General features: G+C 41.5%; 1 protein-coding gene and 1 long non-coding RNA gene across 4 annotated transcripts; one reads left to right on the forward strand and one right to left on the reverse strand.

Annotated features, from left to right (window-relative positions):
• Positions 1-1,535: 1,535 nt before the first annotated feature.
• On the reverse strand, positions 1,536-6,389 carry LOC112261053. 2 transcript variants are annotated; one of them, XR_006084286.1, is made up of 4 exons: positions 5,837-6,389; positions 5,491-5,568; positions 2,839-2,921; positions 1,536-2,665 (listed from the first exon to the last, which is right to left on the reverse strand). It is a non-coding gene; the product is annotated as an uncharacterized LOC112261053 (long non-coding RNA). The 2 variants fall into 2 exon arrangements; XR_002955087.2 differs by lacking the exons at positions 5,491-5,568; positions 5,837-6,389 and adding exons at positions 3,024-3,091; positions 3,191-4,397.
• A 118-nt stretch (positions 6,390-6,507) lies between these two features.
• Positions 6,508-15,254, forward strand: LOC112260054. 2 transcript variants are annotated; one of them, XM_024434850.2, is made up of 6 exons: positions 6,508-6,889; positions 7,033-7,142; positions 7,694-7,805; positions 7,941-8,059; positions 11,578-11,673; positions 12,012-15,254. In XM_024434850.2, the coding sequence occupies exons 1-6, from the start codon at positions 6,616-6,618 to the stop codon at positions 12,723-12,725; spliced, it is 1,425 nt and encodes a 474-aa protein (XP_024290618.1). In that variant the 5' UTR covers positions 6,508-6,615; the 3' UTR covers positions 12,726-15,254. The 2 variants fall into 2 exon arrangements, with proteins under 2 accessions (XP_024290618.1, XP_024290619.1); XM_024434851.2 differs by lacking the exons at positions 11,578-11,673; positions 12,012-15,254 and adding an exon at positions 10,392-11,436.
• Positions 15,255-16,587: the final 1,333 nt, after the last annotated feature.

A 16,587-nucleotide genomic window follows, 5' to 3' on the forward strand; every position in this document is an offset into this window, starting at 1 on the left:
GGCATTACACCGAGGCCTGTACTCTGGAGCGGGATCGATTTGGAGGTGGAGGGTCCGTCATGGTCTGGGGCGGTGTGTCACAGCATCATCTGACTGAGCTTGTTGTCATTGCAGGCAATCTCAATGCTATGCGTTACGGGGAAGACATCCTCCTCCCTCATGTGGTACCTTTCCTGCAGGCTCATCCTGACATGACCCTCCAACATGACAATGACACCAGCCATACTGCTCGTTCTGTGCGTGATTTCCTGCAAGACAGGAATGTCAGTGTTCAGCCATGGCCAGCGAAGAGCCCGGGTCTCAATCCCATTGAGCACGTCTGGGACCTGTTGGATCGGAGGGTGAGGGCTAGGGCCATTCCCCCCAGAAATGTCCGGGAACTTGCAGGTGCCTTGGTGGAAGCATAGGGTAACATCTCACAGTAAGAACTGCCAAATCTGGTGCAGTCCACGAGGAGATGCACTGAGGTACTTAATGCAGCTGGTGGCTACACCAGATACTGACGGTTACTTTTGATTTTGACCCCCCCCCCCTTTGTTCAGCGACATATTATTACATTTCTGTTGTTGAATCTTGTTATGGTCATACAAATATTTACACATGTTAGGTTTGCTGAAAATAAACACAGTTGACAGTGAGAGGACTTTCTTTTTTTGCGGAGTTTATTAATATGAGACGAAAGGGGAGTTCCTAATGAGTTCAGGAAGCCAAGCGAGATCTCTGTGAGACATTCACAGTGATGGGGGCAGAAGTTTTCATTAAAATAGACCTTTAGAAAATATGCAGTCTCCAACACTAATCATACAAATATGAAGTTTACAGTCATAAGGAAGGTGAAATCTTATAATTAGTCGTATTATAATTTGATTATACTGTATTTCGAAAGCATATAAGTAATTTCATGCCATATTCCTAGTTTTGTTAAATAGTAAATACATACAAAATTATTATTGTTTATGGCCCTCTCATGATAAATAATTTATTTTGGAGATGACATTACATTTAACTTGCTTGACCATGCTGTAGGCCATGTAACTGTTTGTTACATGCAATATGCTTTGTGGACTTCACCGGACAGATTTTGCTCAGGTTTTGTGGTGAAACAAAGATGTGGATGAATTTATTCTGTCACTGTTTCTTCTTATTTGCTTGGCCTATCACAGTGACAAGGCATATGAACTAACAAGTTATAAAGCAAACAACGGAATTATAACAACACATAGGTTGTAATGTGGCTTTTTTTTAGGTTGTAAAATGGCATTTTTTCCCCCCCGGGCTTGGCTTCCCAGTGACCTTACCCTTCCAATTTACTTAATTTTGTGGTTAGAGTCAAATACTTTCTGTGGCACACACTGCTGGTCAACATGAGCTACCAAAATTATTCTGAAGTGTGCCAGGCCTTGCAGTCCCAAGATAGAAGGGAGGAATGGAAATATTTAACATGAATAACAAGTAACAGAATCGATCTTCTCAGTACCTGTTAGTGTATTAAGTTGACACAGACCAGAATAATTATTTTATGTGGGGTCCTTTACTTGCATATTGGTTGGCCTCCTGCTACATTGTTGTGAACGTATGACAGGTATTGCTTGCAGTTGCATGCATGTTACAGAGGCTGAAGCTAAACATTTAACAAATAGATAAGCTATTTTGCTTACTGTTGAAGAATGATAAATAGCCAGACTTGTCATGTTTTACTGTAAAGCTAATATTGCATGCATTAGGACTGCTGGTGTTTAATTTCTAATGATCAGGCTTGCATTGCATACAATCATACTATTATAACACCCATTCATATTATTAAATTACTCTGATGGTCAAGATAGCTTGGTTTATATTCAACTCATGCATTGTTAACCAATATTGCTAGCCGATATGATGCAATATAACGCGATTAGAAGGCCTAGGCTACTTCATCCTAATGTAAGCTAAATGCATTGGATACAAAACAATCACTGGCATATTGTAAAGGATAACATGTCCAATTTAATTATTTGCATGCATATAAAACAATGTATTACATTAAATGAATACACTATTGTACTATTATTGCCTTTCTCTCCTTGAAGAGTATTAGAAAGATGAACTACAGCCCCCTGATGACCAAGCTTCAAAACCAGAACTTTGGAGAATGGCGAGACATCAACACTTGTCATTATTTAAATAAATATTACCACTTATTGGTTTTCCTGTATCTGTGCATGAATCCTTAGAACACAGTCCATTGTACAGAATAAGTCATCCCCAAGTGGGGGACAAATGAAGGAGATGAACCTCCAACATTGTTGTCTCAGTTGTAGACCATGGATAGTTGAACAAGGTGTTTGTGCTGGGCAGGAATAAAAACTTGCACACACACCCTGGGACACAAATCGCCCACATCTTTATTTTAGAATGAGCTGACAATTCTGTATGACAGAAGTAGATCCACACTTTATTCTCTATCTAACATAGGGATGTTGCGCACTGCTGAAAAAACTCCTGACTAAACTCACTGCTCAGATTCGAGTGCTGGTTCAAGTTGTGAGAACCACAACTACCTTTATTCGTGTGCAATGGTTCTGTAAACAGTTTTGCATATTCATAGGCTTGATCAAGTTGTCACCGATGTATTTTTAATTGATAATTTAAAAAATTGTCTTCATATGCAATGGTGCAACACGAGCTGGGAGGGGAAAATGACAACAAGAAAGTTAGCAAACAGACACTGCATGCATGTACTTACCGATCACATAAGAATGCATAAATAACCTGACTGGCTGGCTAGCAAGCCTAGATTGAACCAAACACAGCCAACTGCATTTCCTACGTTTTTACTCAAATGTTAAAACATCGTACCTCCAAACCAGTAGGATATGACTGTTATGTCCTGCCAAGCCGATGCCATGGAGTGAAATGAACACATCAGTTGCCAGCTGTCCCTGAAAAAAACGATTTGCGAGATTTGTCTTTAGGTGGCTAGGAAATTCACGAATTCAGGATTATACAACGGTTAGTGTCTTCACAATTGACACAATGCTGACCTTAAAGATCGCCTGCTAGCTAGCTATCAAGTCAGATGTTGGTTAGCAAGTAAGCTAACTTAGCTTGGCTGATAAATGTCAAGAGTGATAAACATGTTAATTCAAAATTAATTTGTAATTTGTTGAACTTTAACATTATTTGGTGAATAAATACACGTAATAATTACACTTCACAAGGTTATTCCAAGTGTGAACTCGTTAATACAGAGATTTTTGTGTCGCAATGTTATGGGATACGGTCCCCGGCGAAGGGTTTTGACTAGAAAGAATACAGCCAAAGACAGAACAGTATGACGATAAGCATAAATTGAAATCCCCGATCTAAACTCATGCGTAAAAACACGTTATCGGGTCTAACGGTAAACTGCGCATGTGTAGGCTGTCAAATCAAAGGCAGTACTTTGATATAACATTGTTTTTGACAGAGTGAGGGCTTTTGCATAGGTGCTTTTTTTTGCCAATTTTTGTGGGACAGAAAAAAATGCCCTGAATGTAAATTAACGTCATTAACTGGTTCCCATGCTTTTAAAATAGAGGTTCTGTTCTGGAACAGTATAGATCACTTTTGTTTTTCGGTTTGGGTGCTGTTCCTCAAATAATTTCTTTATTTTCATGTTTTTGGTTCTGTTCCCTGAATCTGTTCGAACCCTACACTTCAGACATTGGCTCGAATCTACAAAGCAAACTATAAAATATGGTTCATGCATGCTTTTTTTTCCAGATCTCCCAAGTATCCTTATAGAACTTCTGATATAGTAAGTATATACTTGTGTTTACAGAAATATATGGAGATCAATGAAACTCTGGAAAATCATCTGAACACATGCATACTATGATTGACAGTCCATGCTGTAGGATGGTTCAATGAAGTATATTTTTCATTGCGTCGACCTAACTTTCTCAATCCATTTGTCCTTAGGAATGCAATCTTTGTTTGTGTACCCCACACGGCCCCCACGTGTTTGCCCAAGAGGGTTTCATCGACAATAGGTTCAAAATGGGTCGATGCGCGTGAGGGCCCCCACAGACCTAGAGGACTGGGTCATCTCACTCTGCAAGGCCAACAACAGTAAGGACTTTAATCAGGTCAACACTCGCAAGGACAGACGGTATTCCAGAGCGCGTTCTCGGAGCACACGCAGAACAGCTGGCAGGGATATTCATGGTTATTTTCAAACTTTCCTTGTTCCAGTCTGTAATCTCCACGTGTTAAACTGACCAGCACCATTCCTGTTCCCAAAAACCTCCCTGTAGCACTCAAATATGTAATCATGAAGTGCTTTGAAAGGCTGGATATGGCACATATTGACTCCATCATCCCAGACTCCAATATGCATACTGCTCCAACAGATCCATAGGACAATCTCAATTGCACTCCACACTGCCCTCACCCACTAAGATAGGTATTCCTCTTATGTGAGAATGCTGTTCATTGACTACAGCACAGCGTTCAAAATTATTGTCCCCTCCAAGCTCGAAACCAAGCTTAGGACCCTGGTACTGAACACCTCCCTCTGCAACTGGGTCCTGGACTTCCTGACAGCTGACTCCAGGTAGTGAGGGTAGGCAACATCACCTCCGCCAGTCTGACCCTCAACATGGGATGTGTGCTTTGTCTCCTCCTATAGCCCCTGTTCACCCACAACTGCATGACCACTCACAACTCCAACACCATCATTAAGTTTGCTAAAAACAACATGGTAAGCCTGATCACCGGCGGCAATGGGACAGCCTACAGGGAGGAGGTCAGTGACCTGGCAGTGTGGTTCCAGGACAACAACCTCTCAATGTCAGTAAGACCAAGGAGCTGATCGTGGACTACAGGAAACGGAGGGCCCGGCATGCCCCCTCCACATTGATGGGGCTGCAGTGGAGCTGGTTGAGCGGTTCAGGTTTCTCTGTGTACAAATGACGTACACTTGGTATGGCAACAGCACCGCTCTCGATCGCATGGCGCTACAAAGGGTGGTGCAGATAGCCCAGTACATCACTGGGGCTGAGCACCCTGCCATCCAAGAGCTCTATTTCAGGCGGTGTGAAAGGAAGTTCCAGAAAATCATTAATGATTCTAGCCACTCAAGTCATAGACTGTTCTCTCTGCTTCCACTAGTTTCCTTCTATAAACTGTAACTCAGTAAAATCTTTGAACTTGTTGTATGTTGCGTTAATATTTTTGTTCAGTATATACACCTTGTTCAACTATTCATGGTCTACAATTGAGTTCACAATTAGTTGATTGAGGTGTTAGTGAAGGGCTGGAACAAATACCTGTAAACTCCTGTCCTGTGTAAAAACAACAACAACCGGTGGTTGTCAGGACTAAATTTTCCCTCATGTACTAAACAAGCTTTTGAGGTTCCTCCTCTTGTTATGTACCCCACCTGGGGATGACTTATTTTGTACAATGGACTGTGTTCTAAAGACTCATGCACAGATACAGGAAAGCCAATAAGTTAATATTCCTTACAATTACAAGTATTGTCTCCCCACGGTTCTGGTTTTGAGGCTTGGGCAACTGGGGGCTGCAGTTCATCTGTCTAATCCCCTGCAAGGAGAGAAAGGCATTAATAATATTAGAATGGTGTATTCATTTAATTTAATATATACTGAACAAAAATGTAAAAGCAACATGCAACAAGTTCATAGATGGAAATCAGTAAATTTAAATAATGTCATTAGGCCCTAATATATGGATTTCACATGACTGGGCAGGGGCTCAGCCATGGGTGGACCTGGGAGGGCATAGACCCACCCACTGAAGAGCCAGGCCCAGCCAATCAGAATTAGTTTTTCCCACAAAAAGTATTTATTACCTACAGAAATACTCCTCAGTTTCATCAGCTGCCTGGGTGGCTGGTCTCAGATGATCCCGCAGGTGAAGAAGCCAGATGTGGAGGTCCAGAACTGGCGTGGTTACACATGGTCGGTGGTTGTGAGGCCGGTCGGATGTACTGCCAAATTCTCTAGAACGATGTTAGAGGTGGCTTATGCTAGACAAATGCAAAAACATTAAATTATCTGGCAACAGCTTTGTTGGACATTCCTGCACTCAGGCATGCCAATTGCATGATCCCTCAAAACTTGAGACACGTGTGGCATTATGTTGTGTGACAAAACTGCACATTTTAGTGGCCTTTTTTGTCCTCAGGTGCACCTGTAACAATTATGCTGTTTAATCAGCTTCTTGATATGCCACACTTGTCAGGGGGGTGGATTATCTTGGCAAAAGGCAATTATCTTGCTCACTAAACAAGGATGTAAACACATGTGTGCAACATTTTAGAGAAATAAGCCTTTTGTGCACATGTAATATTTCTAGGATTTTTTATTTCAGCTCATGAAACCAACACTTTACATGTTGCGTTTATATTGTTGTTCAGGTTAAATTCCTGTTTGATATGGATGCATATACACCGAGTGTACAAAACACCTTCAATATTGAGTTGCCCCTCAATGAAGGACTTTTATTTTTAAAAACAAACAGCAATTTCCCCTATTGTGGCTAGCTTCACATAGGTGCTAGCTAGCACTATCACCTTCAAACTACTTAGCACGTTCACATACTTGCCATTGTATAAAGAAAGAGACAACCATGGCGAATTGTGACTATTTACAAACTCAGCTAACCTCTGTTTTGAACTCGCTTGTTAAAATTGCGGTCGTGGAACTACTGCGAATTGTGGAGGATAGCGCCGTTGAACTTCGTCTGGAGGTGTCCAAGAGTAAATTTGAGAACGAAGCACTGAAAATTGAGAACGAGTCTAACAAAAACAAGTTACAGAGTTTGGAAGCAGAACTGTGGACAGCGGGAAATCGACCATGTTCCATGTGTTATCGTTGTGTTGGAACTCCAGCTCGCGGTAAAGGTAGGGCAATTTGCTAACGTTAGTTTATTCGCTTGCAATGATGGAGGCGTTACAAACTGGACAGTGAATATGGATAAGCAAGAGACAGCATCTAGCTAGTTGACGTTCGCTTGCTTATGGTGTTTCTTCTGTTTGTGGCCCAGGTGGATGCGTCAGCCCCAAAAGAGATAGAGATGCTGCTGGTCTTCCTAATTCTTCAGATGAGGACAATGCATCATCATGGCTGCAACAATCTGCTCATACCATGGACGAGGTACAAGTAGCTAGCTGTCTAACCTATATTGCTACCAAGCTAATGTCAAAACAGCAGTCTGTCACCTAATATATTTAGCTAGTTAGATGCTAGCCCTTGATCATAATTCTGTTCTATTACACAAACTCTTAACAAAACTCTGCAGTCCGATTTAAGAGCCCCCGACACTCAATCTGAACATTAAGACGCATTGCTTGCGGTACTGTACGGTTTTAGAAGCATAATGACCTTATTTTTCATACCAGCTAGAAATAATATCCAATAAACAAAAGGTTCAATTGATACACACCTGTTTATATGGTTATCGCCATATTACAGCGTGTGTTTATGAAAGACCGAGCGACCGCCTGTGCTGATGAGCTGTCTAGCGTTCTCTGAACACCTCTAACGGAAGAAGGCCGCCAGAAATGCACGTTTATAAGAGTAACGTTACATCTAGCCCAGGAGTAAAATCTTGGACTACATAGATGCATAATTTGCATCCCATGTGCATATTATTTCATGGTCTGTATGCAAACATGTGGGACTTCATTCCACTGTAATTGATTCAGACTACAGCAGCCATGGAGAGGGATGGGATTCAAATCGTTGTCATTAAGAACGAAGCGGGGCATGAAGGCACACATCGGAAGAAGGACCCACAGACTGGAATTTCAACAGAAGGTAACAATTCACATTTGCCTCATGTCGAAAGTGTTGTTACATCAGATTGTATCAGGTCCCATTGTCGATGATTTGAAATAATGTCCTTCAAACTGTCCTACACGTCACTTACAAAGCTTGTGTCTCTGTTTGCAGGTGAGCAGGCGTGTCCCAAAGTGGACATGGTGTATGGCAAGGAGTGGAGCCAAAGCCTGTGGCGAGACAGAGATGCTGTCAAGGAGGACTCTGCAGGACCATCGGTGACCCATCGACAGGTCAGTTCTCTTTCTAAGGCAGAGGTCCTTATCTGGTAAAGACATGTAAGCTTTACATACAGAAGCTGTTGACATGGTTGGGAGTGTCCGATTGAGACCTACAGCCACAGAATTAGATTAGAAAATGTTTCTCTATGTCTTCAGTGCAAAATGTGATGACGCAAGTGCATCATATGATAACACTTTTAGATATTAACTTTACTGCTGGCATGCAAAAACATTTGGGGACCATTTCAACAGTGGACTAATGAAACTATACTACATGGTTATTTTGAGTAAAATATCCCTTTTAAGTCTCATACCTTCTCTGGCTACTTCACTTGACTTGTTCACATTCCAATCACAACAGACTGAGCCTTTGACAATGAATGGGAAAAAAAACGAAAGGATGTAATGCAAACTCAGAGTTGACAGAAGTAAACTTGGAGGAAGGAGTATAATGGCAAGAACAGTAGGGATGTAATAATTCACTTAAATGTACAGGTCCCCCGGTTCAAATGTTTTAAGAGGAGCCAAACCGATTGAACATTGAATCACTGGTTCACTAATTTTTTTTAGTCATTGTTATATTCTGAAAATATCTCATCTGTTGTGACTGAATTGATGCTTCCCCTCCTTCGGTTCAGTAGCCTATGAACTTTTATGCTTGTAACTATGACTGTCAGATAACAACTGTGCGCACAGTTCGGGAGACAGCTGCTCGAGCCAACGAGAGGTAGGCCTATCCCTGTTCCAATAGGCTATTCATACATCTGCGTGGCATCTTTCACATTCAGATGCTTATAAAATGTCTTTCACAATGTCATAAATCAGGCTTTATTAGTTTAGTGACAAGCAATGTAATTTGCTTGTCTATAAACTAATTTTAACTAAACTAATTGTTACCAAATGCACGTAGAAAATTGTGTTTTACCGGAGTTGTGTAGCCTAGGGGCGTGGACACAACTCACATCCAACTGCAGATTGGGGCTTTCAGTCAGATTCTATTTAGATTACTCAGGTTCGCCATAAGAAATAGTATTGGTAGTTCTTCTTTAAACAATATTTTTTACCGGAACAGGTTAAGACGGCAACATTTTCTGGAGCTGAGCATGGTCTCATTCATTGGTCAAAGCATAAAATTCCAAACGGTATAACCATTTGATTTTGAGACCCTGTAAAATCCAAAGCTTTTATATTAATTGGCTAATGCCAGGCTAATTTCTAAAGATAAATATTGTCATAGGACGAGCTCACTATTTTTTTTATCAGTAAAAATGAGAAGTTAATCAATGGTGATTTCAGATTAGAAAGTGGGGGGGGGGTCAAAAAGCATAAATTGCCCACACCCCTGATCTGATAGTGGGATGCTCTGTCTGCCCTATGGCTTAGGGACAGTGCTATCCGGGATCCTTGGGACGTCCCTACCGTTTGTGTGTCAAGAATTGTAACGCTGCTGGGTTTTTCATGCTCAACAGTTTCCCGTGTGTATCAAGAATGGTCCACCACCCAAAGGACATCCAACCAACTTGACACAACTGTGGGAAGTATTGGAGTCAACATGGGCCAGCATTGTTGTGGAACACCTTCGAGACCTTGTAGAGCCCATGCCCTGACAAATTGAGGCTGTTCTTAGGGCGGGTGCAACTCAATATTAAGGTGTTCCTAATGTTTTGTACACTATGTAGTCCATCTGATTTTTTTGTTGCGAGAATTAGAGAACATATTTAATCTTGGCCAACCAGGGCATTTTGTGAGGCAACAAAGTCAGATTACAGCTCTAACACCTGGTCTACTGTTGGGGCAATAACATACATTACAGTATAGTCTGCATACAGATTAATATTACAAGTTAACAGACCAATATTATTTATGTAAAGAGAACATGTCCCAGTACCGAACCCTGTAGTACACCTTCGTTAAGATCCAGGAACTTAGACTTAACACCAATGTTCTGTCTGACAATTCTCAAACCACTTGCAAGAAGCCTGGTACAGGCCTATTTTAGTTGACCTTTGAATTAAATTGCGATGATCAACACTGTCAAAGGCCTTCGAACAGTCTATAAATAAGGCAGCACAGTGATTTTTATGATCTAAGCAATTTAACACATCTAAAACAAGAGTAGCAGCTGAAACTGTGCTATGCCCAAGTCCACCAATCTGGTTTTAGACATTAACCATAACCATTTTTAAAGTTACACTTCAATGGGGTAGGGATGTCCCAGGGATCCCGGATAGCACGGATCTATGGCTCAGCTCCGGTACCTACACACACCATTGATGCGCACACACACTTTTTATTTGATTTATCTCTAACACACTGATTGAAAAACATAGCTCTCTCTCCACAGTGGCTTACACCTGGGCAGTCAAGCTCTGTGGACTTACGAAATCTGCGCCGGCGCCGAAGAGTAAGAACTCAACCGCACCCGCAAAGGAGAGGGACCTACCTCAGGTACACCCCCGAGCAAAGGGCCAAGATTGCGCGGATGTGCATGGAGGTGGGTGCACAGATGGCCGCAGCCATGATGTCTGAGGAATTGGGAAGACGCATCAGCCCCAACACTGTGAGGTCCATGAGGATCAGCTACGAACAGACGGTCGAAAGCATGGGCGTCCAGAAAGTGGAAGACCTACCCCATTTGAGGCCATTCAGAACAGACATGTTTGATGAGGAGATTACTCGCTTCGTAATGGTGAGGAAAAGAGCTGGAGGTCAGGTTAGCCCGTCCATGCTGATGGTAGCCACACGAGACATTGTGATGCGCAGAAACCCAGAGATGCTGGCAGAGAATGGCGGTCATATCCTAATCAGCACAAATTGGGCCCGTTGTTGGCTCCGGCGGTTGGCAGGAAATAGAATCACGTCAAAGAGGTAGTGAAGATATTGCAGGAGTCCTCTACTGTTAGGACAGTGTTTTTACATTAATGAGAATTTCTCGTGTTTGTGTGTTGAAGTTAAGGAAGATGTGTAACATTGCGTGTTGACTGGTGCCTAGTGTGGTTAGGAGAATCTGCATGCAGTATGTAACCGGATGCCATTGTGCTGTGTTCTCTGAAGTTAGTGTTGGCAGTTCATATCTTTAGTATTTACATTTTATGAATATTCAAACTTTTTGAAGTGAACTATTCAGATAAATGCTTTTCAAATTTTTTAAGGGGCTGGATGGGTTTAGTGTTATAATAATATGTAACTTGGCTTATGTGTTGTATGAGGTAACCACATACGCTTTCGTTTGCTTTTTATGTATATTGATGTGTGTGTGTGTGTATATAGTGTAATTGATGTTATCATGCAAGGCTCAGCTGCAAAAGAGACCATGATATCAGCATGACTCCCTGCTTAAATAAAAGTTAAATCAAGTTTATGAAAATAAATATATATACACCTCAAAATCCTTAGTGCCTCTTATGTTTTATTTCTTTAGTACCTTAGCGTGTGTGTGAGAGAATGTGTTCCCATTACAGAAGCATCGGCATGTGCCATGGAAAAAGTAACAAATGAAAGCTGTAACATGTAATATGTCAAACACACAGGTCAAGACTGTTTCGGCTCAGAAAAGGCGGAGTGTTTGTGTAAAGAAGTCCGTCATAGAAGATGAACCTGCTGACTCATCAGATGCTGGTACTCAGGTACATCAAAATGAACCTCTTTCCATTATTTGTGGTATAAAATAGGAGGGGGGGTGCTGCTTGTTGCACTCAGAATGTGAGAAGAAAAATGATGCTTCTGATCGGTCAAGCCCCGAGTGAGGCTGATTACTCAGAATCAAGTACATTTACATTACCTGGAATATGACATAGTGAATAGGTGCTGCCAGCAATGGACAAACAGAATACAGACTAGTATAAGGTAATTAATGGAAAGGTGCAGTGTTGGGCTCAAATGCGTTGTATCAGGTACAACTTCAGTATATGGAAATGTATGTGTAGACAGTGTGACAAATGTTCCTCTTGGTCTTTCTCCACAGCACCAGAACACCACTGAATCCTGTGATGTGGAGAAAAGTTGTGCATTTGGAAGTTTTGAACCAGAAAGTTGTTTGAACTTTGAAGAAAACCACTTCTTGACTTCACCAGTCAACATCATGGTCCCGAAATGTGTGAAGCTACCAGGTGCAGCAGCTGTCATGGACACCCAATTAGACAAGTCCATGGACTTTGACAACATGAACAACTCTGGAAGAAAGAAGAGAGGGAGAAAAAATGGCCCTTGTAAAGGCAATGTAAATTACTGTTTTGTATGTGGAGAGCCCCAATCGAAGATCTCCCGCCACTTGAAACAGCACGAGAAGGAAAATGCTGAAATTGCTTATGTCTTAAGTCTTGACATAGCTTCAAGACAGAGGAAAGTGTTGCTGGAGAAACTGAGGAACAAGGGAAATTTCCAACACAACACTAATGTCGTAAATAAGGGATCCGGGTGTCTCAAAGTAAAAAGGAAACCCAAACCGAATAGTGGCGCGAAGAGATTTGAACCTTGTCTTTACTGTAAAGGTATGTTCATTTGGCAAGATGTGCGGAGGCACATGGGAAGATGCCCTTGTAGACCTGAGGGGGGAGATAAAAACCAAGAGCATCATTATGGCAAGAAGCAGTACTTACAGAGCTGCTACACTGGACGAGTGAGCAGCATGTTAAATAAAATTGATGTGCAGCTCACACCTGACGGGGGGATTAACTAGCACTTGTATTTTTGCCTCGCCACGCTGTCTTTGCCCTCGTTTGGGTGCTAGCAAGCATGCTAGGCATCAACAGCCAATCCATTAGGGTCTAGAAGCTATAGTGAGAATAAATTGGTCAATAGTGCTGCGTAATCAATCAAATGTATTTATTAAGCCCTTTTTATACATCAGCAGGTGTCAAAGTGCTATACAGAAGCCCTACCCAAAACCCCAGATAGCAAGCAATGCAGAAGTACGGTGGCTAGGAAAAACTCCCTAGAAAGGCAGGAACCTAGGAAGAAACCAGACTCTGAGGGGTGGCCAGTCCTCTTGTCTGTGCCGGGTGGCGATTATTAAGGCCAGATTGTTCTCCAAAATGTTCAAACGTTCATAGATGACCAGCAGGGTCAGATAATAATCACAGTGGTTGTAGAGGGTGCAACAGGTCAGTGTATTAAGAGTAAATGTCACGACTTTTCATAGCTGGACATTCAGAGGTCGAAATAGAAGGTGCGGTAGAGAGAGGGAGAGTTGAAAACAGGAGGTCTGGGACAAGGTAGCAAATCCGTTGAACAGGTCAGGGTTTCAACCACCAACTTACCATCCTGAGACAAGGTCGAGTATAGCCCACAAAGATCTCCACCGCCCGAGGAGACGACAAACCGGACAGGAAGATCACGTCAGTGACTCAACCCACTTAGGGACGGCAGGGAAGAGCACTAAAAAGCCAGTGACTCAGCCCCCGTAATAGGGTCAGAGAACCTAATGGAGAGGGGAACGGGCCAGACTACACTCAATCATAGGACCTACTGAAGAGATGAGTTTTCAATAAAAACAAAGGTCGAGACCGGGTCTGCGTCTCTCACGTGGATAGGTAGACCATTCCATAAAAATGTATCTCAATAGGAGAAAGCCCTGCCTCCAGCTGTTTGCTTAGAAATTCTAAGGACAATAAAGGCCTGCGTCTTGTGACCGTAGCATATGTAGGTATGTACGGCAGGACCAAACCTTGAAATCAGCCTTCGAATACTCAGGCTAAGAGTTTTTGCATAAAGTTAATCTTTCCCCAACTAAGGTCCCGCTCTTTTCACGCTCACATTGCCCAACGCTCCCTGCCCAATTTCAATTCTCTTCCACTCAAAATGAATGGCTTTCCGTAGTTTAATCGTCCACATCGTCTTTAGTTAAAAGGTACCGTGAGAGTGTTTGATAAAGTGGCTCAAGCTTTCTCCAGGATACATTCTGTAGCAGCTAAATGCCTACAATGACGGTCTACTTTCGTTACACCAACGCTACGCCCCCAGTATAGCAGCTCTGTTAGGGGCTGAACTCAAATCGCTAAACTCATAAACCAGGTTGGAACCATAATGTGTAATACTCTATAAATTACCCCAACAGTGTTCAGAGTGGGCTGTCAGATTTTGTTGTTCTGTTCTTTTAAAGAATTTCCTGATTTAGCCTCGGTTTAAATTCTCCTCTTTAGGAAATGCGACAGAATGAGATTTGGGTTTCGGGGGCGTGCTTTGGTGTGTTTTGTTTGTGTGTGTTTTGAGAAGCGTTTGTACTTCCACCCTGCCAAAACATTAGTCACTCACCTTTCTAGATAACGTGAAACCGTGTTGCCTTGAAGTAGCTTAGACTAGCTAGCCAGCTTTCCAACTTCTTTCGCCAATTAGCTTCAGCCGACAGGTGTGCGACCGTGGCAGTTGGTTTGAATTTATTTGGTTAGCCTACCTGTGAGGCTAGCAGGAGTTAAAGTTCCTAGTCACTGCTGGTTTGGAGATGACATAGCCTAATACAGACAGAAGCATGTCTGTTCTACAAAATGTATTCCCAAATAAATGTATTCTCTAATATTTAATTTTCTCTGTTACGCTGTGTGCACTGAACTGACATGCATGATTGTTGATGACACTGATGTTCAGATGAAGCGAATTAAATAGTCTATAATGTGCACCAAAACAGCGCTTAACTCAAACAGCGGTGTGTAGCCTACCGTAGCTGGTAATTCAAAGCTTATACTTTATCACTCAGTATGTAACTTTCCAGTGCTACTATTTTTGCCATGTAATGTTATTAAAATTTAGACAGCCCAATAGTAGAATAGTTTACCTAGTTAGCTTGTGTGTTCTGTTTGCAAGATAAATATTCCACTCGAGCACAGTAGGTTGGTGGCACCTTAATTGGGGAGGATGGGCTCGTAGTAAAGGCTGGAGCGGAATAGGTGGAGTGGTATCAAATACAGCAAACATATGGTTTCCATGTGTTTGATGGCAATTCCGGCCATTATCATCAGCCATCCTCCCCTTGGCAGCCTCCTGTGCTCTCAAGATGCATTCAAGTTTCTAGAGCCATAGAGTGAAAAGTATTCTGACAAGTCAATGCACAAAAGTTCTATATGCAATCGCAGGAAAACACTTTTGGCCTTTGTTGCTAAAACATGTTTAATTCACACAAACTTACTCAAAGTTTCAGTATTGATTATTTTAAATGCAAGAACATGTTAATTTGCTTTCATGAGTTTATTCTCTCACTGCCCTAAGTTTAAGACAAGGGTTTTGCTATCTTGGAATTAAGAACATTTCCAATAACTTTATTTTCAAGAATCTAATTTCTTAACTTTTTGCTTAGTGCAATACATTTTTCATTTTTTTTTTTGAGGAATACCAACTTTCTTAAGTCTATAGTTAAGAAAAAAATGTCTTATGAATGCTTTCTGAATCTGGGTCCCTTGACTTTTTCCACATTTTGCCTTATTCTACAATTGATGGAGAAAAACATCAATTTAATCCATCTACACACAATACTCCCATAATGACAAAGCAAAACAGTTTTTTTGAAATTTTTGCAAATTTATAACAAACTGAAATTTCACATTTACATCAGTATTCAAACCCTTTGCTATGAGACTTGAAATTGAGCTCGGGTGCATCCTGTTTCCAATGATCATCCCTGAGCTGTTTCTACAGTTGACAGTGCATGTCAGAGCAACAACCAAGCCATGCTGTTCCTAGGCTGTCATTGTTAATAGGAATTTGTTCTTAACTGACTTGCTTAGTTAAAATAATGAGACAGGATTCGGCACAGGGAAGGGTACCAAACAATGGCAATGGAGTAGAATGTCCTTTTTTACAAGTAATCAGAACTGAACCAGAATCAGAACCCCATACCATCTAAGCCAGTTCATCTACATAAAAATGATCCGGGGAGGACCCCGTACCATCTAAGCAAGGGGACTGGAATTGGTAAAACTCGCAGTTTAACACACAAAATGAACCTCTTTCCTTAAAGTATGAAAGGGGAGGTTAACTTGTCCCCAGACAATCGATATAAGATCGACTAAGTTTCTGTCATGAGATTTTTTTGTTGCTTTAACCAGAGTTAGGTACCGTCAATAAATTACACAATGTAAATGGGACAATATTTTCATGTTGCACACCTTTTAGTTATCTAATTTAAATGCGTTCAATATTCATATATGCATTTTTACAATTTATAGTTGGTTTGAAGTTGTCATTGAAATTTAGAGCTACTGACATTTTACAATATTGTCCCATGTAATTGTGTAATTTTCTGATGGTTCTTAACTAGCCCCATTGGGAAATATCGAATGCCACAACAAATTGACAATGGGCATTATGCGTCTATCATAGTCCAAAACGTGTATGCGTACACACTGCAGTGTTGTAGAATAATGGACCGTTGACTGTCATACTTTTTAAATTCTCGGCACAGCTCAAACAGTTTCTCTATCTTTCAACACATTCAAATTAGTAGAGGACGCATACCGGAATTGTGGGGAGGTGGTGTTCAGTGTTTCAGAGCAGTGTATCTATGTCACAATGGGATGCCGGACTATCGCGTCTCAGCGTCTGGACAAGGA

This window comes from Oncorhynchus tshawytscha, linkage group LG10 (assembly GCF_018296145.1).
Source record: "Oncorhynchus tshawytscha isolate Ot180627B linkage group LG10, Otsh_v2.0, whole genome shotgun sequence".
Classification (NCBI taxonomy): Eukaryota; Metazoa; Chordata; class Actinopteri; order Salmoniformes; family Salmonidae; genus Oncorhynchus; species Oncorhynchus tshawytscha.

Excerpts from the sequence above, each read along its gene's own strand:
- LOC112260054 (XM_024434850.2), top strand. The coding sequence starts at position 6,616 with ATGGCGAATTGTGACTATTTACAAACTCAGCTAACCTCTGTTTTGAAC. Across the intron at positions 7,806-7,940 it reads GACTGGAATTTCAACAGAAG|GTGAGCAGGCGTGTCCCAAA; the intron begins GTAACAATTCAC and ends CTCTGTTTGCAG. Across the intron at positions 8,060-11,577 it reads CATCGGTGACCCATCGACAG|GTCAAGACTGTTTCGGCTCA; the intron begins GTCAGTTCTCTT and ends TCAAACACACAG.